General features: G+C 45.6%; 1 protein-coding gene across 2 annotated transcripts; it reads left to right on the top strand.

Annotated features, from left to right (window-relative positions):
- The first annotated feature begins 779 nt into the window (after positions 1 to 779).
- LOC111834357 (cryptochrome-1-like) lies at positions 780 to 27,127 on the top strand. Of its 2 annotated transcripts, none has more exons than XM_023793546.2 (15): positions 780 to 1,155; positions 2,724 to 2,884; positions 12,782 to 12,890; positions 13,759 to 13,901; positions 14,821 to 15,005; positions 15,657 to 15,745; positions 15,837 to 15,977; positions 17,297 to 17,608; positions 17,920 to 18,071; positions 22,081 to 22,283; positions 22,598 to 22,705; positions 22,782 to 22,889; positions 22,979 to 23,074; positions 23,644 to 23,759; positions 23,980 to 27,127. In XM_023793546.2, exons 2-15 carry the CDS (start codon positions 2,727 to 2,729, stop codon positions 23,983 to 23,985), a joined length of 1,926 nt encoding a protein of 641 aa, XP_023649314.1. In that variant the 5' UTR covers positions 780 to 1,155; positions 2,724 to 2,726; the 3' UTR covers positions 23,986 to 27,127. The 2 variants fall into 2 exon arrangements, with proteins under 2 accessions (XP_023649314.1, XP_023649312.1); XM_023793544.2 differs by having other exon boundaries at positions 23,977 to 27,127.
- Positions 27,128 to 27,964: the final 837 nt, after the last annotated feature.

Genomic DNA, 27,964 nt, shown 5'->3' with positions numbered 1-27,964 from the left:
CATTTTCAATTTATTAACTTTTTAATTACTTGGCATAATTATATAATGTATTTACGTACAGGGGAAAAAAACAACTGTTCATAGGATACACTCACTTTCTTTCAGAAACCATTATTATTATCACCACGTATACGGACTGTTTTGTTCAAACAGAAATACGGAACGATTCCTGTGAGTAGCCTATATATCAGTTTCATCGCTAATTTAAATATGACAAGGCCAAATTACATTACGGTAAATATAAGCCATGTGAATTGCCATATAACTGTCTGCTGCAAAAGCTCATTTGAAGCGAACATAGAGTAACTTGAGCTCCTAATCGGTTTGAAAACATATGGCAGATCAGAAAATTGTTTTTTTAATGGAAACACTTATCTGAAGAAATAATTGTATTCAGAAAAGTGTGCATATTAGTACTAGCGAGCGGATTCAGTTGTGATATATATTCATTAATCCATTCCCGTATTCATTTAATTTCAGCAATGGTATTAACACTGACCAGGGATATTATCTGCTGTCTCTCGGCAACGCTGCTGCCGGTTGTATCAATTCTTAAAGTTGTAGCCACCGAGCCAATGCTGTGAACGATCTACTTGCGGAGACCAAGACGATTTACATACAGATAAATGATTGGCTATTAAGTATATAAACGTAAACCCCGAAAGCTCAGGCTTCTCAGATGCTTTGCGTGGGCAGCCAATGATATTGTCAATAAAGAACATGGGCGTGGTTTTGTTTTAATGAATACCAGCCATACGAGCTCTTTTCTCCTCATTTCTTGCACAGAGCACGTAAAAAAGTCGTTAAGAAGTCGTATTCAACTTCCTACTGTGATTGCCTGGTATTTCGGGGCTAAGAACTGCTTTTCGCTTCCACGCTGCATAAACGTGACTGTAGGCTGTGCATGTGATTAGAACTTGACCAATCAGCGACGTAGAATAAAACTTAATGTCGGTGAGCCCGAACTCTGCGATAAGAGAACGGAGCAGGCGCAGTAGCGAGAAGTTATGAAACCAGTGAGAAAGCCGAGGCCGAGCATGCGGAATTGAAGGCTACCGGACCGTACAATCTCCCCTTACCTAAATAAAATTGGGATAAGAAATGATACTTCCTCAAGGAATGACATAAGCATCACGGAACAACAACAACGGAAAGGTAAGTGTTGGCGATTACCGTGCTCTTCAGTGTGAAAATCACTTAACATATGTAAGGAAAACAGTCGCAATAGTTACAGGTTGCATAACCATTGTACCTCTGACCTCCTTTAGGTTTACGGGTCTTGGTTTTCTGTTATAAACTTGTGTTCCGTTACGTTTCTGATTTATTGTAATGTGTGCGTATTTATTACAAACAAAATATGCCATTAATGTCGTTCCTGGCATAACACAGGCATTACGAGTTTTTCAGATTCCTTTTGATTCGTATGACCCATTTTCTGTTCTCGACTAAATCGTGTATTTTGGTCACTTTATAAGTTAGTAACAGCTATGCGGATATCAACCTTTTTTGTTACGGAGCTCGCAATGTTGCATCTCTCATTGAGTATTTAGATATTTCAACTTTTTATATCCACATAGTTTTATTTCAAAAAACGTTTACAAGTTTGTGTCATACATACATAGGCTACAAACATGCATGCATACGACAATCAACGTCCTTGTTGACGACACATATCCTGAAAGTTGGTTCGAAACTGCGTAATACGTTGCAAGTGTGTTTTGCGGAGGCTATCGTAATGTTCTGTCAGATGTGGGGGCGGTTGGAAAGTAACGTGGCTTCATTCATTTTTTGCTCCTAGCGTTGTGCTTTGCTGTCTCGGTGAGACTCAAAGCCAGAGATACAGTGCTTTCCCGTTTTGCTACACTGCTTAAACACTATTTTGCTGGTAAAGAAGGACGGTGGTTAAAATTACGTATATGACCCGGAGTCTTTTAAGTGAAGGAAGAAAAAAATATTTTATATTGTCAAGTTGTTTCTCTAGCAACTATATATATTTCCCTTATTTATAATAATAACAATTTGCGTTTCTTTTAAGATACTTCGCCCTGTGTAAAGTGTTAAAAATTTTGTTTCTCTAGTATTCACTCGGAGCGATACGACTATCGACAAATAGGCCTAGATTCATTTAGGTTTCTTTTGTTGTATGTGGTACATTGAGTTTTATTATAACGCATTACATGACCTTAAATGAACGCGTTCAGCAAATCGCTCTGATCCGAAGTAACAGCGTGGAGAAACGACGCTATATCTTCTCTGATATATTTTCCTGCAAATGGACATTTACATTTTATTTGTTTTTTGGTTTTTTTTTAAGTTTTTCTCGTCTTCTATTTAAATGAACCCGTGATTCATTTGCACCTTGCTTACTGTAAAGAAAACTCGGTTCCGATGCTTTATATAATTTCATTAATTGTAATGTGCGATGCCATCATAACTGTGAAGCTTTAGTGAAAATGAACTTTTTCAGACTTTTCGTGCCGTTTCTGATTTGGAGTAGGAGTTTTGTTATACATCCACCAAATAGGTCTAGTTTGGAAACAATGTTGCTTGAGACGTTGCATTTAAATATCATACGCCAATTTAATCAAATAAAACGTAGGCAAATAACAGAGGAGCGGGAAACTTGAAGATACAGTAAAAAAATGAGATGGTTGAAACGCGACAGAAATGCATACTTTTTAGAAATATTGATCACAATGGGTGTCGTTTAATGCCCCCCGTAGATTATGGCCCCAAACTCCATCCACTGGTTCCGGAAGGGGCTCCGTCTCCATGACAACCCGGCACTCAGGGAGGCGGCGCGTGGTGCCTGCACGGTCCGCTGCGTTTACTTCCTGGACCCTTGGTTTGCCGGCTCCTCCAACCTCGGAGTCAACAGGTGGAGGTGAGTTGCACGGATATTACGATGAAATTTTCTTTACCTGTTTGTTTCTGTGGAAATTATTAATTACTGTAACGTTTCGTGACGTCGTTCTCAACCCTAAGGACCCACTATGCATTCTGTTGAAAATCCGCTCGTAATTAGCTTTATTGAAACTTTCCAACCTGCCGGTTGCTTGTCTCTTACTGCTCAGTTGCTGACTGTGGCAGCGGATAGCAACGCGCATGCCCCCTTTCTAGCTGATTGGAGAACCGCAGGAAGTCTCGGACGGTTCAGCTTTTTGTTTCTCTATAGTCCTGCCTTTTGAACAACTTTCTCATGACGTATCTCAGTTGAAATTATTTGCATTAATTATGTTTTCCGTATATCTCCCCTTTTACTTACCGGGATTAGTGTCATATCTTACGTCTGTTTCTACTCCTGGATATAAATGCGGCCTCTCAAAAGACCATTGTATCACTTGGGCTGTGAACCCAAGATCAGAGAGATTAGAAGTATTGGATGTTCTCCTCATTTTCCACTTCTTTCTAGATTTATCTACAACTGTGATCAAAATGTATATGAAACGGTCAGCAGGGGGAGCCTTGCACGACAAAATGTGCTGTAGTAGACCTTTGTATGTGCATGCTGCTGGATGTTCAGCTTCAGCTCAGTGCAGTACTAGCTGAGGTTAGAATACCTTGTTGTAAAGATGCTGGGGAGGTGAGGTGTGTGTCGGTGCGCAGGAGGTGGATGGTTTGCTTGTGTGCTCACTGCATGCCTATTCATGTATCTGTGGTACTGCACTGCACGCCTATTCAAGTAACTGTGGTACTGAGATGCAATTAAACACAGGCAGCATTGTTATGATAGGACGGTGTGTACTGTCAGTTAATGTGAATATATTGGCTTTTTCCTTTAGAAATATGAAAAGTCTGTTCTATTATATTACTGTTCTGCCCTGTAAATTGGCATTTTATATTTTACCGTGGCGCATGCACAGAGATTTTACCGTGGTACATGCACAGAGATTTTACCGTGGTACATGCAGAGATTTTACCGTGGTACATGCACAGAGATTTTACCGTGGTACATGCACAGAGATTTTACCGTGGTACATGCACAGAGATTTTACCATGGTACATGACATTTCATTACTGAATTGTGCAGGATTTCTTCATTTCAGGAGGCCCGACCCTTTTCCCTTAGAGGTAGTGTATGTGTACTCTAGGATTCGAATTGGGGCTTATTGTTTTTCTACATAAATCACATAGATTTTGGTCAGTTAAATTGTTGGTGTTCTCAGTGCACTTGGAAAAATAAATTGAAGATAAAGGCAGAACATATGGAAAGCATAACTTCGAGTTCGTTACAGGTGCTTTGTCTTTACATAAAATGGTAAACGGGTACGGTGCTTGGATGATGGTAGTACTTGTGGCATGAAGCCGCAAATAGAAATTATATGCATTACTTTCATAATATTGTGTTAAGTGGAATGAAAAGCAGGGCTAATGACCTTGTCTTGTATGACTGACGGCTCTACCCAAGATGTCCTAACTGCAGGCAGTGATTACTGCGCACTGGATGATTACTGCGCACTGGATGATTACTGCGCACTGGATGATTACTGCGCACTGGATGATTACTGCGCACTGGATGATTACTGCGCACTGGATGATTACTGCGCACTGGATGATTACTGGCTCTATGGTTTTTTAGGACATACGTAGCCTTTCCTCAGCTTTTGAACCCTGCCTGAGGGTGGCCTGGTTTCATTCTGCTGTAACATGTCCTATGAATATCTTTGCTGGTATCCTAACTGAGAATGTCAGCCTGTGCCCATTATGTATTTCTTGTGATCGGTTTGGATTCTGCAATGCTGCCGTTTTGTTGACGTAAATCCTTATCTATCACTATGATCCTGTATTTTTCTCCCTGGTCTTTGGTTTCACACCCTCTGGTAGTTTCCCCTCATAATATTTTATATCATTTCTGATGCTTGCAAAGACTAAAGCAGAAAAACATTTGTTCAAATACTTTAGTTAGGATGGCAAGAATTCATGGTAATCTATCCCAGGGAATACCTTAAGACAGAGAACTTTTTTATTTATTTGATCAGGAATCTCATATTCCTCAAAAGCGGATAACTTGTCGTGCTTTACACAAAGATTAATTGTGTCATTTTGGAACTGTGACTGAACTCGCACCAGTGACCTGCACAGTTGTGTAGCAAATTTTACAAGGTTTATAAAGTAGCTAAATTTAGGAAATTGTTGCCTTTTCCAAAATAAAACAAAATGAGTATATAAAATTAACTATTATCGTCTTCACTGTTTCACCATATAGTGAGAATGTGGGTTAGTGTGCCGCCATATCAGATTTCCGTGAGTCACCCATGGCAATGACCTACTTTTGGAGAGCCTGCCTCGACGGCCTACCGCTGCGCAGCTGTGCGTCCCCATGACTGGCAGAGCACCCTGTTAGACACAGTCCCAAACAAGTGCTTTACCTTGTTTGATGTTTTAAAATATCTTGCCTGGAAAATGTTTTCCTGAAGTTTACAGAGACGTAAATTTGATGTGGAGATTTTACTTTGCCCCATCATACCCCGGACTGGTTTACTGTGTTATGCAAGTTACATGTGTAGCTTGCGCAGCATTTCCTTGATTTGTTGCTGGTTTGCTGCTTGAGTTTCGTGTTGCGTGTTTTTCAGGACTGCCAGTAAAGAATACCATGAGTTTAAATTCCTTCCTGACTGCCTGTGTCATGTCCGCAACTTGGAAATATATAATATAATATAATTATATAATATAAAGTAATATAAAAATAATCGCTACTCTGCAGGTGAGATGGAGCCCAGATTATCGGCACGTGGGGCAGCCACCCAAGGAATCACTGGGGTTAAGGGTCTTCCTGAAGGACCCACCGCCGAGTCAAGGGCTCGAACCGGCGACCTTCTGATCACAGATACAGAGGCTTAGCTTACTGAGCCCCCACATTAATGCCAAAGTACTCGTCTTCTATTCTTATACAGCAATTCTCAACCAAATTAAAAGAAAAGAGTATTGCTAGAGATGCAACCTGCTGCACCATTCTGAGGTTATATTTTATGTATGTTCACATATCTGTCAGCAGCAGGCTGGATGCTGATGAAAATGGGTTTGAGCCTCGTTGCTCCATACAGGGTCAGGGGCCCTTGGCTGCTGCTGTAATATTTGCAGCCTTTTGTGGCTTGTTCATTCTTGCTGCGTGTTTCATAATCACTTGGTTCAGTGTAATGTGGGTAACACTAATGTTCTGTTTAAAAATAAATCTTTTCGAAATTGTTTTCTGTGCAGACGGTGTGAAAAAGATTTTGTTTGGAAACTGGGTGATTTCTCACAAATATTGTCACGTGTCGTGACTAGGGATGAGCATTTCAGGTAGAATTACTAGTCAAATTTTGCCAATTATTTGAATATTTGATTAGCCCCGCCCCCAACCCCACCCTCACAACACACACACACACAGAAATGCGGATGGAGTATGTTTCAACATTTTTTTTCCGTATGAAATGAGATATTACAGTAAAAGGATAACATGAAACATTAAAATGTAGCTTGAATAAATTAAACTGAAATTAAACTGAAGAGATGCCAAAAAGATGCGTAAAAAATTGGAAACTAGTGCTGAACAATACTGGACAAATTTACATAGTGATATTTAAAATATTTGAGAGAAATATTGCAATATTCGTAAAATTAATTGATAATCTGCTCAAAATGAGCTATAGCCAAATAGAACTTATGATCTACTAATAGTCGGTCTCTACTGGGAAAGGCAAGTCGGCATTTCAGACTCTAACTTGCCAAAAAGTCTGTGTTGGTTCACTGACAGTTAAAATCTTACTAAGAACAAATTTCACAGAACATGAATTTCAGAAACGTTTTTTTCATGACATCCACGGCAATAAAATTAACGGCAGCAGCAGGATCAGATTCTTACGCTTGTTGCCACGAGTTGACAGCAGACAAAAAGCAGTGCCGACAAATTGCTTGCTATTACTCAATATCGTCTGTCGAATACGAAATATCTGCATTCAACAAAAGACGAATGTCTTCTGGTGGTTATTGTTCACTCGTTTTTGTTAAATCTTTCGCAAATGTGGCAAGTGTGAGTGGGCAAGGATGAAAATGATTGATTGGCTAAGGGAGTGATGCAGAGCTCACTCAACAGCAGAGGTAAGCTTCATAATGCAACAACCTCAAACTTATCGTACCTAATGATATTGCGGCTAATATACATATTTTATTTATCTGATTAAGATTTTATTTTATACATGCCCTTGATTTACATTAGACAATGTTGACACATCCCTAGAAGTGACCTGCTGAAACCTGCCATATCATGACCATTTCGTTGATGGTCTAGGCCTGTTTTTATTTTTTACACACACACACACACACACACACACACTGTACAAATGAGCTTGGTTTAATTGACCAAACTAGCAGTTTAGCCATGAGCTCAGCATGAGGGCAGTTGGGTCCCATGTAGCTGTAGGTGTTTCAGTCTCCCTAAGCCACGGCCTTCTCGCCTTTAACCACATTCTCTCATTCTGTTGTTCACCCTCCCTTCTACGGTGCAGTCCAGTCATCCGTCTGTTTACAGTGTCTTTACAGACAGTAACACTACAGTCTCAGGACAGCAGCTGCTTGCTTATTGTGTTGCTTTGTCAGACTTTCCCTGAATGGCCTGTGATTACATCTTCACTGAAGGACCAAATCCTTCAGAGAAATGGCAGACTTTTGGATGTTATTAAATTGTGTTCATAATAATGATCGGCTTAAAAGCCCTTTTCATGGAGATCAATAACACGTCTGCTATTCCCAAATATCTAGCTCTGTAAAGAGGGGTATTAAGCTTTAAGGAAGCAACTTTTGGGCAAAGCTGCAGCTAAGCTGACATTTACCAAACAAAGCAAACGGAAACACGATTTGAAATGTCCCACAAACACAAATAAGGAAGCAAGACTGTGGTTTGGGTTGGGTGGGGTTTCCATAGTTCGTGGCATGTGGTAGCTGGGATCTGTTGGATGAAATGAGGTTACTAGGCTAAATTGCACCCCCCCCCCCCGGGTACACGGATCTGTGTCGGTACAGTTATATAAGGGCTTACGTCTTTCCTGGCTGGCAGCCCACAAACGTGACTCCAAGTGTGTTTGCTTCACTGACCCAGACCGTCTTATTCTCCGATCCATCTGAGCTTTCGTAACACCTTTCAATTCTGCTGTTTCCGTTTGCATGACAATATGTCATTTTCTTTGTCTCTTAATAATCATCTTTGCTGCTCTAGGCATTTGATTTGCAGTTTGCCCTGAACCTTGAAAGTTTGTTTTGGTTCAGTTTTATTTTAAGACTCATTCTCAGAATAATTCCCACAGAAATTTTTCCATAAAGGTAATCTGATTGTACATGAGCTTCTGGTGAATGGCTAGGTAGTGTAAGCAGTATTGGGGCAAGAGCATCCTCTTCCAAACAAAGCAAGATCACAACAACAACAGCAACAATAATAAAAAGTAAATTAAATAATTAGTAATATTTAATCAGCAGAAAACGAAATATTAAGAACATTCTGGGAAGGTGTGGTGGTATCGGGCTAGTAGAGGAATTTCTGGAACAGATGGGTCTTGAGGCATTTCTTGAAAGTGGAGAAGAAATCTGCTGAGTATGTGGTTCGGCAGCTGATGCCACCATAGGGGGAACTGCACAGGGGAAGCATCTTCTTGCATGGTGGAGGGATCTCTAAGTGGCTTTTCTTTGCTGACTAAAGAGGGCAAGATGGGATGTAGGTCTTCATGGAGATGGGTGCCTGTTCATTATTGACTCTGAAAGCCAGAACCAATGAATTGAATGTAAGCACCTATCTTGTCAGTGAAGAGAGACCAGTAGGGGTGTGATGTGAGAGTGTTTAGGCTGATTGAACACCAGACGTGCTGCATTTTGAATCATTTGCAGTGGTTTCACAGCACATGCTGGTATGTTATGTGTGTCTTATATGGATTGTACTTTTGGCCATTCATGCAATGGGATATTTACTGAAGTGATTAAACTTTTTACTCAAGTGCAATTTAGGTTTTTGGACATAATTATCAAAATTATCTTCCTGCAGCTAAACGGGTCACTTTAGGTGTATTAGTCGCAGATGCAGAAGGTGATGAAAGTTGAATTCCAGACCAGAATATATTTCTGGAAAGGTACAGTACATTATGGTACAGCACTTAAACCATTTTAGCAAACTCTCCAGCTGTCTCAAATCTTGTTTCACACTTGGTCCAATGGTAGTATGTGCTCTCCCTGTCTGCCAGATAAAAGTAAATCCATTTTTCTCTTTGTTCTGTTGAGCATATGTTGTTTATCACAGCACAGCTCTGCTTTTGGACTGAGCTAAGAATGGATCTGAAGCTAAAGGACGTGACCCAGAGCCCAGGACGCCGCTGTCCCGCATCTGTCTGGGTCTGCCCTGCTCTGTGGTGTTCTGTCTGAGCCCTGTCTGATCCTCCCCACCTGGGTAGTGTCTTCCTGTGTTGGGGGACACGTGCTGCTAGCTGGCTAGCCGGGACTGACCCCTCTGTAAACCTGCTGCCGTTGGAGCTCTCTTCGTTCAGGTGTTGCTGGCCGTGTCGAGGCGGAGGGCGGCCATAACCATGGCTTCCATAGCATCTGGCCTTTTCTCCTGACTTTCTTCTCTTTGGTCTAAACCTTGAGATTTCCAATTCTTTTTTTTTCCTTCACATTTAGGAATGAGCAGTATTTGCACACACATTTCGTGTTTGATCTTCTATCCATCTGTCCATTCATCTTCCAAGCCCTCACCTGGAGCTGGGGTCTGGGGATCTGTTTGACCTGTGGAGATAAATATTGTGCTTGTGTAAAGCATACATGAAACCCTTTCTCGTACATGTGTGGCAGTGTATTTGTGTGTTTGAAGTCAGTGAACATGTTTTGACTCTGGCTTTATTGCTATGACCATCATTATTTTCTTTATAAAATGAAGACATTTTACAACCAGACTGAAAGTTATTAACGTGTTAATTGCACAAAGGTAATTCAGTATGAGCTTTTATCCTTCAGTACGGTGCGTGCCTGGATGATGCCTGCTTTCCGGGGATCTGGTGTCTGTAGCGCTGTAAGGCAAGTTTGTTCCCAGATTAACTGTGTGTTCACACCCCAGGAGATTTTGTTGTAAGCGGCATGGACTCTAACCCCTCCCAACCTGCCCAGCCTGCCTGAGATTGAGAATGTCCTGTCCTTGGTCTGCAAATAATCTGGGCTTTGGAAGCTGGCTTTCTGGGGGTAGCAGAGAAGGGCCTGACCTTTTTGCGGAGGCTGTCTGGCCTTGATGGGCAAACACACAAGTGTACAAGTATATATCTCATTAGTTTTCTGCCCCCCCCCCCCCGTCTCTTTTTCAGTGTTAATGTTATTTGATTTGTATAATGTGGCAAAAACTGCCTTTTGTTTACATAGAGACTAGGTTTATGAAAAGAATGTCTCTTAACGAGGAAGTCTTTCTGTTGGGTACGCCTGAGGTACACTGATTTCTCCGTGTGCAAAGTTGACTGCGCTGAGTACATACCAGATGCTCTGCGTTACATCTTGGGCACCCAGATATAGCACCCTGCTTCACTCATGTTGGCAGGTGTCTCTGAAGCACCTTTAAAGATTAGCTGAAGGGTTAAGTAGCAGAGAATCAAGCAGCTTCCGTCACAGGTGCAGCAGTGTGGCCTCTGGGATGCTGATTGGGCCACCTGGCCCGTCTAAGTGAGCCGTGCAGCCATGGCTGATGGCCGTAACAGACGGGCTGCCCCTGGGGAATGAGGACTGCATTTAGCCTCCCAGGAATAGCGGGCTGTTCCTGGCACAGGTGGGCCGAGAGCCGAAGCCTGTTCTGTGAATGGGAACCGTACCTTGCTTGACCCAGTGTGACACGTTTACCAGGGTTCATAGAAGTCAACAATCTGCAGGGACAGGTTTAGCTTCATGGTGGGGCTGGCCAGGAGGGAACTCTAGAGCTGCTTAGTGAGAGCCGCTTGGATACTAAGCTCCGGGCTGGAGGCGGCACACGCATGAAATGGGCCATGTTTACTCCCTGAAGACCCTTCCCGGCCTCGTTTGCACGCTGAGTGCATGAGTCATACCTAGCGGTGTCTGTTCTGTTAATGGCCGTGTGTCGTATCAAGATTCTGATATTAAGACCGTCAAAGTTCATTTAAAAAGTGAACTGCAGTCGACACTTAGGACTTTAGAAACAGTCAGTTTCATATGGTTCTTGTGATACATTCGTATTTGCGTGGTTTGCCTTTGAAGGGGTGAAAAATATTGTTCTTTCCCCGCTAAGTCCTGTAAGATTGTTTTGAAAGGAAAGATGGGCAGGGTGTCTCACTGCTTATCTCTGTGTGTTTAGGGGGTGTTCCAGTGGTGGATGTCCATGAGAGGATTGTGGATGATGAGAGTGTGGGAGGTGTCAGGGAGTAGGGGGCTGCTTGTGCGTCAGCCCACAGCATGACACTGGTTTCATTTTGGAGCAGTGGGCTTTGGGAGTGGAAGGATTGCATGTAGCAGCCAGGGCACTTAGTCCTGTTCTCTTGGTGTGCCTGCCCTCACCCCCATTCATAGAAGGCAGATGGAAGCAATCCCAAGTGGCACTTCCTATAACACCACTGTGGAATGGCCTGTGGCTGAAGGTGTTCCAGGAGAGTGCCCCCTGGAGGGGATGGGCAGAACTGAACAACACTACAGTACCTTCCTTGTGTATTTTTTTAGCATAACTGCTAGCATGGTGTTGCCTTTTATCATAAAACAAATTCCCTTTCATCTACCTGTACTGCTGCCAATGTAAACTGCAAAATGGCTAAGTGCAGTGAGAGAGGAAGCCCTCTGCTGGTGACTGTTTGATGCTGCCGTGTTTCTGTAATAAACACTTCACAGCCTTTAGCAGTGACATGATACCTGGTAATGATAGAACCTCAAAATGAATGTCATCTTCTGATTTAGTTTGTTTTCTAGTCCCCTGGAGCTGGAGTCTCTTGTGTAACACAAGTTAATGCTGATACCTCAGCTCAGGCTCAGTCAATCTGCAAATGAAAAGCGTAACTAATTAATGCTGCCAGAAGCGTCCAGACTAATCTATTCAGTATTATGTTGGATTCCTTTCAACGATAAACATTGTAGATGGTAAAGTACCCTCTGACGCACAATTACACCCCCCCACATACGCACGCACACACGCACACACCTTTCCCCCACATACGCACGTACACACGCACACACCTTTCCCCCACATACACACGTACACACGCACACACCTTTCCGGCATGACTGATACTCCTCTGAGCAGGAGGGAACGGAGGTGGAATGAGCAGCTTGTGAGTGGGATGCCCCCCCCCCCCATGCATACGCACAAGCAAATCGACCCATTTTGTATTTTCAACCTACTACATTCATAATTAAGTAATCGCTATGGAAACCAGAGCCCGCAGAGCTCTTAAAGGAGGTTTATTTCCAGTATGTGCAGTAATTCCAACTTTCTAGAAGTTCTTCTTTTGTAAATCATCTTTGTGTCTAAAACTGTGTTTTCCCACCATTTTCCGGCTGCAGCTCACTTTGCATGAGGCTGATGGTAGGGTGCACATTGGAGTACAAGATATGTTATGGACCTCAGTTTTGAAAAATGTTGTGTTGCAGTACAAAACCACACTGGCCTTGTTACACAGTTACAGGCTTCCCCCTGTCATGCATGTACCGCAGGATATTTTTAATAGAGTTAAGGCTGCTCTAGCCTTGCTTGAGGTAAAGCACCATTTCAGTGTTTCCCCTAATTGATACACTTGTTTTGCTGCACTGAGCTGTGCTTGTTTGTTTGACTCATGTCTGGCCTCAGGTTCCTCTTGCAGTGCCTGGAAGACCTCGATGCCAACCTCCAGAAACTGAACTCTCGCCTTTTTGTCATCCGTGGGCAGCCAGCCAACGTGTTCCCTCGCCTCTTTAAGGTCAGCCCTGCCGTGTTTCCCCACCCCTTTAAGGTCGATCCCCGCCCCTTTAAGGTCAGCCCTGCCGTGTTTCCCCGCCCCTTTAAGGTCAGCCCTGCCGTGTTTTCCCGCCCCTTTAAGGTCGGCCCTGCCGTGTTTCCCCGCCCCTTTAAGGTCGGCCCTGCCGTGTTTCCCCGCCCCTTTAAGGTCGGCCCTGTCCCTTCCCTCCGCGCCGTGTTTCCCCGCCCCTTTAAGGTCGGCCCTGCCCCTTCCCTCCGCGCCGTGTTTCCCCGCCCCTTTAAGGTCGGCCCTGCCGTGTTTCCCCGCCCCTTTAAGGTCGGCCCTGTCCCTTCCCTCCGCGCCGTGTTTCCCCGCCCCTTTAAGGTCGGCCCAGCCCCTTCCCTCCGCGCCGTGTTTCCCCGCCTCTTTAAGGTCGGCCCTGTCCCTTCCCTCCGCGCCGTGTTTCCCCGCCCCTTTAAGGTCGGCCCTGTCCCTTTCCTCCGCGCCGTGTTTCCCCGCCCCTTTAAGGTTGGCCCAGCCCCTTCCCTTGCATTTTTCATAGTGGAAAACTGGATTAAAAGTAGAGACTGGAAGGAGAGCAGTGTCTGAATGTAAATCACCATATAGGAGTACTACTCTCATGCTAGCTGGGCTGGTTGACATTGAAACTTTAACAATACTGGTTTCTGCATCTGACATGAATGGTTGAAATTCTAGTTCTGTATTCTGGGTGACTTTCAGGTTCTTTCGGTTGTGTCGTACTGCCTGAATATGAAGTTTGGTTTTGTGGAGGGAACTGACTATTTCTGACCTTTTTGTTTAATCAGTGACATGTGATAGGAAGAGGTTTATGTGAATTTAGTTTTGTTTTCACTCTTGTCCGCTTCAGGAGTGGAAAATCTCACGTCTGACATTTGAATACGATTCTGAGCCCTTTGGCAAGGAGCGGGATGCTGCCATCAAGAAGCTGGCGACGGAGGCTGGGGTGGAGGTCATTGTGAAGATCTCACACACCCTCTACGACCTGGACCGGTGAGCAGAGAACCAGAGAAACCACTTGGCGTTTAGTACTACTGGTACATTTCTGGACAGATCTGGGTTAGCCAGTGAGACGCAGCACCTGGGGCAGAAACGCAGAAACACCTGCTGCGCCATTTGGCCCCCACCCGCAAGACAGGTGTTGCAGGTGTTTTCATGAAGTGATGACACAGCCAAGCTGCAGCAGCGGGCGAGCCGCTGTGACCAGGCGGCTCTTTGACTGGGCTTTGGGTCAGATTTACATGGGGAGCAGTTTGAGGAGCAGAATTTACAAGTAAGACTACATACCTGAGAGACTCTTTGAAGTCAACATTTAAAGTCTTTCTGGGACAAGACTGAGAGGGGATTTTCCAGGCATAAGCGGTTTAAACTTGGGCATTATTATCAAAGGGATGGTATTTAATACAGATGTCATTCCTGTAAATGTATAGGAATTCTAAGATTTTTGCATATCCTGTCTTGCTTTCCCTGACACACATGTACAGGCGAATACAGAGCTTGCAGCCAGGCTCTAGGAATAGCCATTTATTCAAGTTTTTTTCCACTTAAGACTTCAGTCACCGATTGCTTTAGTGTCAAAACTAAAATCAGAATTCTGTTTGTCATCCGTAAGCTTAGAATGTGTCTATACTGTGTTACATAAGTGTAATAAAATTACTTAGTTTTGCATATTCATCAAAGAATTGGGCAGGTGCAAAAGTCACGGTTGGCTGAGTACACTAAGCATTGTGGTGGTCAGTTCAGGTATTAAGTATTTTTGTTTTTAAGGAGAGAACTTTGTTCCTCTCATTACAGCTTAACACATAATGAGTCCCCCCTCCCTTGAGAGAGGGGGCCTCCTGCCCTAATCATGGCTTCCTGCCCTCAGGCGTTTGACCCTAACCTGCCCTCCCCACATCCACCTGCTCCCCAGGATCATCGAGCTGAATGGTGGGCAGCCCCCGCTCACCTACAAGCGCTTCCAGACGCTAATCAGCCGCATGGACCCCCCCGATCCGCCGGTGGAGCCACTGTCCGAAGCTTTCATGGGGGGCTGTGTGACCCCTGTGGCTGAGGACCATGCTGAGAAGTACGGGGTTCCGTCGCTGGAGGAGCTGGGTCAGTGCTCACCTGCATGGGAAGGCTGCTGTGGCAGAGCTACTGCATGCAGCCATCAAACACACTGTTCTCGGAGACATGTGATCCTGCAGACTGTCCTGGGGGGTGATGTAAGGGGGGGCCGATTTGCTGCAGGAGAGTATTCAATGGCTGTATGACTCCTTCCGCACCGTATCGCCGCACATATCCAGGCCTGGGTTGGGGGGGGGGGGGGGCAGCAGTGTGCTCATACTGCCAACTCTGCTGTCCTTTTGTCTTTATAATCATTGTGATACAGTCACATGACCTTTCACCACGTGCAGATTCATTTAATTTCCACCACTCCATCTGGTGCTTCACTTTTTTTTTTTTTGTCACTAAGTGTATATAAAATATACTACAGCTGTTTCAGTACAAAATACCCCCCCCTTGTGTTATGATGATCATTCAGCCCTGGTACCAATTTTTACACCAGTGGAAAGTCAACACCGTGAAGTACCGTACTCTTGGTACATTTCAGGGTACCTGGTGTGGTGGAAAAGCTCTCTAAGTGTTGTGCTTGTTATGGTTAACTGCTCGTCCTTTAATTTGTGACGTTATTCTACTCTGTTTTTTGCAAGAAGAGCTGAAGTTGACTTGGGCCCCTGCTCTTCTGTGTTCCCTGCTCCCCAGGGTTTGACACGGAGGGCTTGCCGTCGGCGGTGTGGCCAGGAGGGGAAACGGAAGCTCTGACCCGGATAGAGCGGCACCTGGAGAGGAAGGTGAGCAAGCAGGCTGCCCTCAGAGCTGCCGGACGGCTTTGCTGCCATCGCCTGAGGAGTGGCTTTGACCCTCCACCTCTCCCTACTCCAGGCATGGGTGGCAAATTTCGAGAGGCCCAGGATGAATGCAAACTCTCTGCTGGCGAGTCCCACTGGACTCAGCCCCTACCTCCGCTTCGGGTGTCTGTCATGTCGTCTCTTCTACTTCAAGCTTACAGACCTCTACAGGAAGGTAAAGCCAGCCGGCCGGCCTCCCTGGCCCAGCATGACTGATCGTGTGTGAAATTAGATGGCGAATGGGGAGATTATGGATCTATGCCCATGGAAGGTTGAGTCAAATCCTGTGACACTAATCATATCAGTATTGGGCCCTTGAGCAAGGTCCTGAGCTCCCCAACGACATTGGGGAACCTCGTTCTCTGATGCTCACTTACACATCACTTTAGACAAAAGCTCCTGCTAAGTAAATGTAATTTTTAGGGCTGTCAAAATTAACGGGTTAACGCGGATTAATCCATCATCATGATTAATCTGATTAAAATTTTTAACGCAATTAACCCATCTGCAGCACAGAATGATTCAAAATCACTGAAATGTCTCTGTCAACCCATTTCGGGTAGTTTTAGTGCGTTCCATTTCCCCTCGGAACTTGTATTCCGAGTCGGATTCCGGAGTTTTGAAGCCGGAAGTGACTACATGCGCTCCCGTTTCTCTGCTCTTGGCGTTTCTCGGACATCCGAGAAATATCTCGGAGCAGCACAGAGGATCCCGAGTTCAGAATCCAAGATGGCTGCGCCCTTTATCAACAGAAGGGAAAGTTGTAGTCTTATACTGTTTAAGCACTACTTCTCATTTGTGGCTCATTAAATCGGTCGCACACGCTATACCGTCCAACTTATCTGTGGATGTGTTGCTACGGAGTTTTATATGTAAAGCACCGCACGTAATGTGTTATCAACTGATATTGCTAACAATGGCAATTAACCGGGCTAGAATTGGACTTCATGATTAGTTGGATTATTTGTCGGATTTACGGTAGTTCGTGCTAATTGTAAGTGAACGAAGATAAAGACCATTTAAACTGAGGTACCTTAAATCCGACAAGTTGTCCGGCTACGCAAAAAATCTTGCTTTTTGATATGGGTCCATGGTATTGCACTTCTGTGGCAGATGGAATGCATCCGACTCATGTTCAAGATGTTCAATAAACATGTTAAGTGCATATATATTCCCTTTTTTCTTGAGTCTGTTTGCTCATGCAAAATTAAATGTGATTAATATAGATTAAAAATGAATGATATTTAATCATGATTAATCAAAATTAATCCACAGGAACCCTGTGATTAATCTGATTAAAAATTTTAATCATTTGACAGCACTAGTAATTTTTAAACTGAAGGTGGTGCAAAACGTAAATATATTCAAGAAGCAAGAGTAGAAGTCATACTTTTATGATTTCTGAGAAGTACATTTTAAACTCTTTAGTTTTCTTGATGCAAGACCTTGCATTTAGTTTGAAGTGAATGGATTGTCCTTTGGCACCCGATGCAGGTGAAGAAGAACAGCTGGCCTCCTCTCTCCCTCTACGGCCAGCTGCTGTGGCGCGAGTTCTTCTACACAGCTGCCACCACCAACCCTCGCTTTGACAGGATGGAGGGCAACCCCATCTGCGTGCGCATCCCCTGGGACCGCAACCCTGAAGCGCTGGCCAAGTGGGCTGAGGCCAAGACCGGTTTCCCCTGGATCGATGCCATCATGACCCAGCTGCGCCAGGAGGGCTGGATCCATCACCTGGCCCGGCATGCCGTGGCCTGCTTCCTGACACGGGGGGACCTCTGGATCAACTGGGAGGAGGGCATGAAGGTAGGGGAAGGGGGTGAGGCTGGCGTGAAGGGAAGCAGCTTGCCTTGCAGACTCTGCATGGTCTAGGTGTTGATGGGGAAGGCCTTCGAAAGCCTGCAGGAGGGTGAGGTGACCGGAAAGAGGCCCTGAGATGCTGTTATTCTTAGTGACTCATCTGTCTCTTGTGATGCTACAATAATTGCTCGATTCTGACTGACAGTCAAGGGCTTTGGTGGGCCGTTTTTGGTCATCTCCTTAATCTCCAAGTCCGTTGGGAGCATTGTTAGACGTCTTCCATGAGTGCCTCACCTCGGCCCTCACTCCCCCCGCAGGTGTTTGAGGAGCTGCTGCTAGATGCAGACTGGAGTGTGAACGCGGGCAGCTGGATGTGGCTCTCCTGCAGCTCCTTCTTCCAGCAGTTTTTCCACTGCTACTGCCCAGTGGGCTTCGGCCGCCGCACCGACCCCAACGGCGACTTCATCAGGTGAGTGACCGTGTCCCCCTCACCCCCTCGGCTCATCTGCTTCAGGTCGTCCAATCGCATCACAGTGGCTGTCCACTCGCTACCGCTGGCCTATCCACTCACGGGACCTCTGCTTCGGGCGTTTCCTGTCACCCGCCTCCCAGCCCCATTACTGCACCAACACGTAGACATGTGGCCACACCCCCCACCCAGTATACACTCACGCTGATTGGAAAACGTGTTTCTGACAAGGGAAGTAGATGGCAAGGACACCTTCTCCAGATGTGACTGACATCGGTGTTCCCAACCTCTGACAGGGGTGTGAATCGTTTAAATCGGCCAATTGGTACCAAAGCGAGTACAACTTTCTGGAGCAGACCGTTGAAGCGGAACTTGTGAACACAGCATATGTTGCATTTCTGAAGTCTGGCGGTGCTGATTGAGTTGAGAGAACATGAATGCCAGCAGGTTTTAGTACTAGTCAGTCTGCTAAAAATGACTGAAGTTAACATTACCTGCTTTTAGTAACACTGAAATGTAATGTGAGACTGAGGTCGACATTCAGTCTAATTACTGTACAGTTAACATTTCAGAGCCGTGTTGCTTCATTTCAGCTCGGTAATCAGAACATTTTTAGAAATTTTATTTACAGATTTAACCATTGGTTCTGTCAGCTGATGGGTGACGTGGACATATTCTGAGAAGCCTCACTGCCGCTGTAAGCTCAGCCGAGGCACAAATCCCCCCCATCTCATGTGAGAATGGATAAGAATTTTGACAGCTGGAAGTTCTTAAATGGACGCATTTTTTAGAAGCGAATAAAGGGGTGGAATCGGGCAGGACTCTGTAGGAAAGCTGTGGTTAGTAAAGACGATAACAAAATGGCCTATTACAATGACGGCAGTTTTAAGGTACAGTTCAGGTACTCTAACCTCACATAGAACCAAAAGACACAAGCCAGTTTACTCTGTTATCCCCACCTGAAATTACTCATGTCTCTCCAAATATATATGTATTTTTTTAAAACCTCTAAAGGGAACGGTATGTGGTTCCAGTCTTTGTGAGAAACCGAAAGCCCAGACTGTGCTGTGATGCGTGCCTGTGTGTGGCTGGCTGTCTGTCTGCCTGTCTGTCTGCCTGTCTGCCGATGCTGTCCGTGGATGTCAGCAATGATATGTCCGGGGCGGACGCTTGTGTTTTTACTGCGTGAATGAGATTTAGCCCAGAATTCTTTGTTTCCGTGATGAGCTAAGAGGTGTTCTGTTTATTTTTGTGTCCCTATTGTTTGTCTGATCTAGGGGGTTTTGGGGATTGGGTGAAAAGTTCAGCTTTCCCCCACCCCTTTGTAAATTGTAGTTGATTGCTTTTAAGACGAAAGCCATTCTCAACCAAAGCACCTGGAGGCCTGCTGACTGTGACACTGGCAGAGGGCTTTTACCTGAGGCCTGCTGACTGTGACTCTGGCAGAGGGCTTTTACCTGAGGCCTGCTGACTGTGACTCTGGCAGAGGGCTTTTACCTGAGGCCTGCTGACTGTGACTCTGGCAGAGGGCTTTTACCTGAGGCCTGCTGACTGTGACTCTGGCAGAGGGCTTTTACCTGAGGCCTGCTGACTGTGACTCTGGCAGAGGGCTTTTACCTGAGGCCTGCTGACTGTGACTCTGGCAGAGGGCTTTTACCTGAGGCCTGCTGACTGTGACTCTGGCAGAGGGCTTTTACCTGAGGCCTGCTGACTGTGACTCTGGCAGAGGGCTTTTGCAGGCGCAATGTGGTGAGCTGCTCCGCCATGGCCGGGGTGACGTCTCGCTTCCTCAAAAGGCCATCTAACCTTCTTGGTAAAGAAGCGCCACCTGATGGTCATGCCCAATAGGCGGAAGGCCACAGGGACTTTTGGAAGGGGGGCCAGTGGGAGGTGGGGTCCCCCCACCATAATTCTAGGGCTCCACCTGCCATTGTCCCCTTGCTGCTGAACGTGTTTGTGGCTTCCTGCCTGGGTATGTAGTCCTGCATGCTTACGAGAACGGCCATAGCCTCTAAGCCCCAGTCTGTATCACCTACTGGTGTGTGTGTGTGTGTGTGTGTGTGTGTGTGTGTGTGTGTGTGTGTGTGTGTGTGTGTGTGTGTGTGTGTGTGTGTGTGTGTGTGTGTGTGTGTTGGGGGAGGGGGGGGGGTTTAACGATGTGTCCTCCATACCCAGTTCCAACAGGAAAAATGTGGAAACAAAAAACAAACGGCCTGGCCACCTGACATGCTCCAAGTGACAAAATACAGAAGTGGTTAAGACCTCTGTTCCATCAGACCCTAGATGTGTGATGTCACCCGTAGTCGTTTTAGGAAGAGCTCCGATTCCAAAGTGCAGTCATGTCTTGCATCTGACTGGGCCGGTGGAATTTTCCCAGTGAAATGGCTGCAGTCCTTTTGGCAAAACGAGGAGCTGCCTGAGCACATGAAAGAGAAGCAGGTTGGCGCGTTGCTCGTCCCGCGGTTAGCAGGCTTCTCTGCTTTGGCTTGGGATCACTGTCGTCTCAAAAGCGACCAATGGCAGTCTGAGGGGCAGGGACTGAACCTGAACCTCTTACTCAGCCCGTAGCTTGGGAGGGGCGGGCGGGGTTTCCAGGGTGGGGGTGGGGCCTGAGCTTGCGGGGAGGGGTCACTACCTCTGCTTTCTAACGCGTGTTATAGTAGGAATCTCCGTAGCCCTCAAGGCAGGCAGGACCTTGGCTTTAAAGCGCGTCGGTCAGCTGGCCTGCACCACCCACACCCTCTGTCCGGGCTCTGGTAAGCTGGACCAAATAGGTAGGTGGCCTTTCCCTGTTCAGGAAATCCAAACAATACAACTTCTATTGTGACTTCACGCCCAAAGCTGAGTGACCCTGCTCTCGGTGTAAGGGGACCTGCAGCACATGGGCCTTTGCTGGGTGGGCACTTCCTTCCCATGGAAGCTGAGATATTTTATACACCAAAATAATGGTTTCACCTGAGTACTACTCTGCCCCACCTTTCAGTGTCCCCCCCCACTTGCTTAGTGACTGGGTGTTCTCCAGCAACCAGGCATCCCTCTGGGTCCTGGTGGGGAGGGCACCTCCTTGCAGTTCTGTGTGTGGTTCTACTTGTGCTGCTGAGAATCTGCTCTTCTCACAGCCCTGGGGGTTCCAACAGTGACTGTAGAATGAGATCTGTCTGTCTATCACTCTGCTTTGCTTTTTGTTTTCACACTTTCTCTCTTTGTTAATGCGCAGTACCTGCTTTCAGTGCATCTCAGTTCATTCCAGCATCTATATTAAGTGGATGCACCTGTAAAAGACCTCAATCCCCAAATCCCTTTAAAAAGCTGCTTCTGCACATGTACAGTGGACAGTGTGACACTAGCTCCTGCCCACTTGCTTATTGAGTTGTCCATTCTAATAACTGATGTATCTGTGATTTCAAGTCAAACATGTGGCATTTCAGCATTACTCTTGACACTAATTTTAAGTTGCCCCAGGTTGGGTACAGCTCTCTCATTGGCTTTTAACATCTGGTTTATGGGGTCAGAAGCCACCTGTGTTACAGTAACTATCCTGAGGGTTAGTCAATTATAATTTCTAATAAGTGGATTTTAAGTGCTATCCACTTGTCTGCCATTTTGGTTTTAGTGCTGTAAGTCATCTTTGTTGCTTATATTTATCAGTTGTCTTTTATATGCCTTAAATTCAAGTGAGTGTATCAGTGAATTGAATGATAGACCTGTTAGGATGTAAATTAATTATGATGGTGTATTGGAAGATGTACGTATTTAAAATTGGTATTCTTAACCAATATTTTAGTTAGACCATACATGTCTAATTTTTTTTCTATAGGTACTTCGCTCATAGCTACTTCTGAAGAATGTCACTCTAACCAGCAAATATATCCCATTTCTGCCTCATAGTTGTCGGAATCATACAATACTAACATTTGTCTATTTGTCAGCCACAAAGAGGTCTGTGGAATAGTTTGGATCTGGTGTTCGTGACGAGACCCTGTGGTTTAATCTCTCCCTATGCTTGCAGACGATATTTACCTGTTCTCCGAGGTTTCCCGGCCAAGTACATCTACGATCCCTGGAACGCTCCAGATTCTGTGCAAGCCGCTGCCAAGTGCATTGTGGGTATCCACTACCCCCGGCCTATGGTCAACCATGCGGAGGCTAGCCGTCTGAACATCGAGAGGATGAAGCAGATCTACCAGCAGCTGTCACGTTACCGTGGACTTGGTTAGTGGGGTCCTTGTTCTAAGAGGCCTGTCATCTGTCGTCTCCTGCTGTCCACGGCCTGGCTTTCTGCAGCTTTGCATGCCTTAATGGCCACCACACTCGTTGCAGCTGAACGTGCTCTCCGTTTGGTTTTTATGATCACGTTGGTCTCACTGCATCTGCTGGTGCCCTGTCGCGAAAGTGTTATCCTTCACTGTTAGATAGTTGGCTGTTGTATGACTATTCATTTATGGTGTCTTGACAACTGCAAGTATGGTATTCATAGGTTCCATCTCCTGTTCTCACTAATGGGAGTTGGTGTTGCTTATAAACAGGTCTGCTGGCATCCGTGCCATCGAATCACCACGGAAACGGCAATGGAGGGCTGATGGCCTACTCGCCTGGGGAGCAGCCTGCAGCCGCTGCAGTCAGCGCAGCCCAGGGTGAGTTCATCTTCCCTGCAGGCCATGGGCTCTGCTTCCCAGGTGGGTGTGGGATTGTAACTCTCCCTGTTTTCAGCGCCGGGTGCAGCAGGAGGTTCAGTCACCGGCGGCAAAGGCAGTGGAAGCATCCTGCTGAACTTTGACAGCGAGGATCAGCCGGGTCTGAGCGGCGGGCAGCAGCACGGTGGGCAGGGTGGGCTCGGCTTTGAGTGACATGGGGGCTCCTGCCACTTGCGCACGCTCATCTGGCTACTTGTGCCTTATCACCCTCAGGCTATCATGGCACGGCAGACCCAGGCCAGGCGACGGCCAGCCAACGCCTTTACCAAGCCTGCAGTTCACACGAGTTCGCTGTGCCCCAGCATCCAGGTAACAGAATTCATCAGCACTGACTGAATCCAAAGTGTCTCACAGGGTTTCTCTGTGGAGAGTCTGTGTTTATCTTGGTTACCCAGACCAATTTGATATTGAAGTTTTCCTGATACTATTTTGGTGTCTCTAAATGGGCAAGATGGATTGAAGGACCTCCTTGTAAAGATAGATCAATAAAAAAGATAAATCCTTTATTTGCCATTTGTACGAGTAAAGGTACACTAGAATTCTTATCTTTGCCTACCCCCATCTTGCTCTCCATAGCTTGGGGGGTCATGGCGCAGGGTCAGCCAACGTGCGGCGTCCCTGGAACTGGGGGTTAAGGGCCTTGTTGAAGGGCCCATGGACATGTGACTGCTCTGCTGAGGCCAGGGCTCGAACCAGTCATCTTCCGATCACTGGTACAGAGACTTAGCCCGCTGAGCCACTCATCGCCACCTTATGAAATGTTTCTGTGATGCTTAATTTCTGGTGGTGCTGGAGAGCTGGAACCAGTGCAGAAACAGGAAGTGCACTGATGTGTCATGAGCTGCATGAATGTTTTTTCTTTTCTTTGTCTGTTGCAGGGCGCCTGAGTCACGGTGGTCCCTCGGGGAAGAGGGAGCGTGAGCTGGAACGAGAGACCATGGGCGACGGTGACACTCACACATCCTCGCGTAAGGTGCAGAGGCACAGTTCAGAGGTCAGTGGCAAGTGACTGGAGTCGTGTAGCTAGTCTGCCAGAGATCTTGGCATCAGCCATATATCTGGTGGTTAAGTAGAACTGCTGTTATCTGAAAAGCTAACTCTGCTAATGGCTGAATTACAGTAATCGCCCAAAATGGAAGAACAACTCTCGGGTTTTTCCACATACAAGATGGAGTCCAGCCTCGTGTTAATGACGTTGTTTTGTCTTTCAGAAGAGCTAAGAAAAAACATCGTGTCTTACTGAACCCTTTTATCTGCTGAAAACCTGAACATCAAAATAACAACACTGAAGATCTATTTTTTAAATATTTTTTCCACCAAAAATTGTATTATTTTAAGATTTATTTGAAGTCATTGGGCCTTTATTTTAAATCAAAGATTCAAATCAAAGCATACAGTTTTTATTTTTAAGAACCCTGGATTCAAAGGTGAAAATGTGACATGGTTACATGTTAGGTGTTGGGGTAAAAGTGGACATTGCAGGAAGCTCAGCCTGGCACAGTCAGTGTTCAGGGGGTGCAGCACATGGTCAGCCGCCGTAAAGCTCTTCTTACTGCCCATCTCTCCTGCTCCCGGCTAACACAGCGGCACCCTTAGCTAAGACTGAGGACATTCCTTCCTGAGTATGTCGCTGAAAGTCTAAGGTTGGAAGTGAGGTAGAAGGGGACATGACTCTACAGATGTGTGACCTCAACACATTGGTCCAGCACCTTCGATCTCATTGCTGAAATCCTGCTCTTCACCATCCTAGAGCAGCTGCCATTCATCAGGCACTGATTCTCTTGGCTAATGAACCTGCCCTGAATCTCTGCCACTACTCAGAGCTCAGAACCTCAAAAGGACACCTAGTCTAGGATTGTACTGAAACAAAGGTAGCTATCATCCATGTGATTAATCTGTGTGGTGCTCCATGCTGTTTGCAGTCAGGACTCTGGATTTACATTCATGGACTCCCAGGTCACATCTCTGCTCTGCCTGTGTTCCTCAGCGGCCTGTTTCCATGGAGCTCGTAAATGTGACCGACTGCCCGTAAGGGAGCATATTCCATTTGGAACGTCTGTCCTTTGGTGGTGCAAAGGTTCCACTGTTTGTCCTCATTATTTTTGTATATATACAGTTTATATGTATATACATTATACACCATGCAAATGCTGTATGTGGAGTAGCATGTTAGCATCTTGTTTTTATCAAAAGCGAAGCAACTGGAGAACAGCGCGTTGCGTATTACTGCCCGACTTGAGTGCCGCACACCGGCAGCCCTTCCCGTACCGACAGCTGGAGAACAGCGCGTTGCGTATGTAATCCCAGCCTGTTACTGCCCGACCTGAGTGCCGCACACCGGCAGCCCTTCCCGTACCGACAGCTGGAGAACAGCGCGTTGCGTATGTAATCCCAGCCTGTTACTGCCCGACCTGAGTGCCGCACACCGGCAGCCCTTCCCGTACCGACAGCTGGAGAACAGCGCGTTGCGTATGTAATCCCAGCCTGTTACTGCCCGACCTGAGTGCCGCACACCGGCAGCCCTTCCCTTACCGACAGCTGGAGAACAGCGCGTTGCGTATGTAATCCCAGCCTGTTACTGCCCGACCTGAGCGCCGCACACCGGCAGCCCTTCTCGTACCGACAGCTGGAGAACAGCGCGTTGCGTATGTAATCCCAGCCTGTTACTGCCCGACCTGAGCGCCGCACACCGGCAGCCCTTCTCGTACCGACAGCTGGAGAACAGCGCGTTGCGTATGTAATCCCAGCCTGTTACTGCCCGACCTGAGCGCCGCACACCGGCAGCCCTTCCCGTACCGACAGCTGGAGAACAGCGCGTTGCGTATGTAATCCCAGCCTGTTACTGCCCGACCTGAGTGCCGCACACCGGCAGCCCTTCCCGTACCGACAGCTGGAGAACAGCGCGTTGCGTATGTAATCCCAGCCTGTTACTGCCCGACCTGAGTGCCGCACACCGGCAGCCCTTCCCGTACCGACAGCGTGTCAAACCTCATTCACACCATGTCACGGGTACTGAAGTGCATCCTCTCCCAGCACTTTGCCTAATTACCTAATGTTAATTTATGTCATTTACAAACCAATTGCCTGTTCTGGGGTATTAACATTATACAGGATATTAGCCTCCTAACTGCCTCAGGAAACGTGCAGCAAAAGACCAGATTTCTTATGCCAGTTACAGTCCAATGCTGACTGCAGGTAGAAATGTTTAACTTTCATTATGTTGGTCACTTGTCCTCATTTTACCCCATCCCAGTTTCATCACACATTTTCACCACTTTCAGAAAGGCTAAACAGGAGAAAATGAAAGAAAATGATCCTGAAATGATCAGTAAACAAAAAGATGTTTTTCCCCTCAATGTCACACACCTCAGATATACCATTTCATAAAACAAAGATTTGCTTTAGATTAGAAAGCTGAAGGACAGTGTCCAGGAAACTCCTCAGCATTTTTATAAAATTTTTAATAAAACGATAAAATATAAAAAATCAAGTTAAGCAAGTTGTCAGAAAGAGATTGAGACCCTCGTTTCTGCCGTTAGACGTGAAATGGACTAAGGTTAGGGTTATATAAGGTTTTTATATAGTCTAACACTGCAGCTGTCTACTGTCCTTGATGACAAAACATTCCTCATGTTCCAAATCCATTTAAATGGTGCCTCAGAAATGGAATCGATTGGAGATTCACATGTACGTCTGAGCTGTACAATGCATTGGCAACCTAGCAGCTCCGCTTCTGGCTATATATTTGCTTAGCAGTTTGCTGTGTTTTTCCCCAAACCAAGATGGCCAATAAGAGTTTTGTAATGAGGCTTAGATATTGATTTGGTAATCGATTCAAATTCGCCATGAGGATAGGCTTGTGATATTTTTTAACACCATATTATACCTATTTTTATAGTCAATGTGCTGTGGGAACAGTCTTGTTTAAACATATTTGCTTCTGTAGCCCCCTTCCCCAAGCAAAAAAAAAAAAACATAAAATCCAAATCCATTTTTTAAGTCGTTCCCCCCCCCCATGTTGCACGTTGCTTATTCACCAGTAAGAGTGCAGACTGCTTCAGGTGGCTCTAGTTGAGTCTGTGTGTATTTTCTTTCATAGGAAATGGGAGCCTGAACAGCACTTGGCCTCATTAGTGTGGCTCCCATTGTTTTTGCTTCATACAGCAGTGTCCAGTATATTATTATAAACTGCATTGTTGCTGTAGATTTTGACAATCATTTTATCCTCATTCATTTCCTTCCTCAAAAATAAAGCAAAACAAATGCCATGGTATAGATGTATTGTCTAGTTTGTAAGTTGTTGTACTTGTGCTTAATTGTAATGTGGATGAATAAAACTGCTGCTGCAGTGAAAGGTCTTGACTTATTGCATCCTGTGTCATTAACCAGCCACAACTCAAAAAGTATTTGATGGATTGTTTTCAAATTTGCAGTCATGTTGTATGGGTGAAGATGTGGAACTGATCAATTTTTGAGAGAATTTGCATGGTAACAAGTATCCTCCAAGGGAGGAATGGGGGAAATGCGCAGAGCAGTTAGACTCCAAAATGAAAGCTTAAGGGGTGAAAAGCAAAATCCACAGACACAACAGGACCTCTGATATTGTGGCCAAAATGTTAAAATCAACGGTCACATTAAACTTAAAATGGTTATATCATCCATCTCAGTATGCACAATATTATTCTAGTTTTAGGTTCTTAATGATGTACTTTAAATATTTTTCTTATGCAAAAATGAATTGTTTGATGACTACATCTCTGCCAACCAATCTATTTACAGCTCCTGTACCAGCAGTAAAAGCAAAAATAAAGATGTTTCTGTGTGGGCAATGCCATTTATCAGGATCAACTTGACCTGAGGAAGGGTGAAGAAGACATGAGTTAACTGTTATTTGTTAGGCTATTCACAATGCCACCTAAAAGGGAACCACTGCCCTTTTCTCTGTGCTACTAAGGGACAGGCTCCCAGGACCCATATGCCCTTGTACTAGATCATCAGAAAGTGGATGAAGTGACTCATGTTAGATTTACCTGGAACACATAGGATATTTTGCATATACTTTGATGAAACCCTGAAAAATACAGCCATAGTGAACTGGAAATGTGCAACAGGTAAGAGCTCCATTATACTACCTCACAAATGTTCACCATAAACACGTGATTGGGGGTACTACTGAGGATGAACATCTTGGTTTGGTCT

This window comes from Paramormyrops kingsleyae, chromosome 6, assembly GCF_048594095.1.
Source record: "Paramormyrops kingsleyae isolate MSU_618 chromosome 6, PKINGS_0.4, whole genome shotgun sequence".
NCBI classification, from domain to species: Eukaryota; Metazoa; Chordata; class Actinopteri; order Osteoglossiformes; family Mormyridae; genus Paramormyrops; species Paramormyrops kingsleyae.
The sequence above is the reverse complement of the archived record's forward strand: the minus strand, read 5'-3'. Positions and strand labels throughout refer to the sequence as shown.

What these genes read in the sequence shown, in the direction of transcription:
- LOC111834357 (XM_023793544.2), top strand. Translation starts at nt 2,727, where the DNA reads ATGGCCCCAAACTCCATCCACTGGTTCCGGAAGGGGCTCCGTCTCCAT. An exon ending in TCCGTCGCTGGAGGAGCTGG is followed by an intron (nt 15,006 to 15,656) that starts GTCAGTGCTCAC and finishes CCTGCTCCCCAG; the next exon opens with GGTTTGACACGGAGGGCTTG. An exon ending in AGCGGCACCTGGAGAGGAAG is followed by an intron (nt 15,746 to 15,836) that starts GTGAGCAAGCAG and finishes TCCCTACTCCAG; the next exon opens with GCATGGGTGGCAAATTTCGA.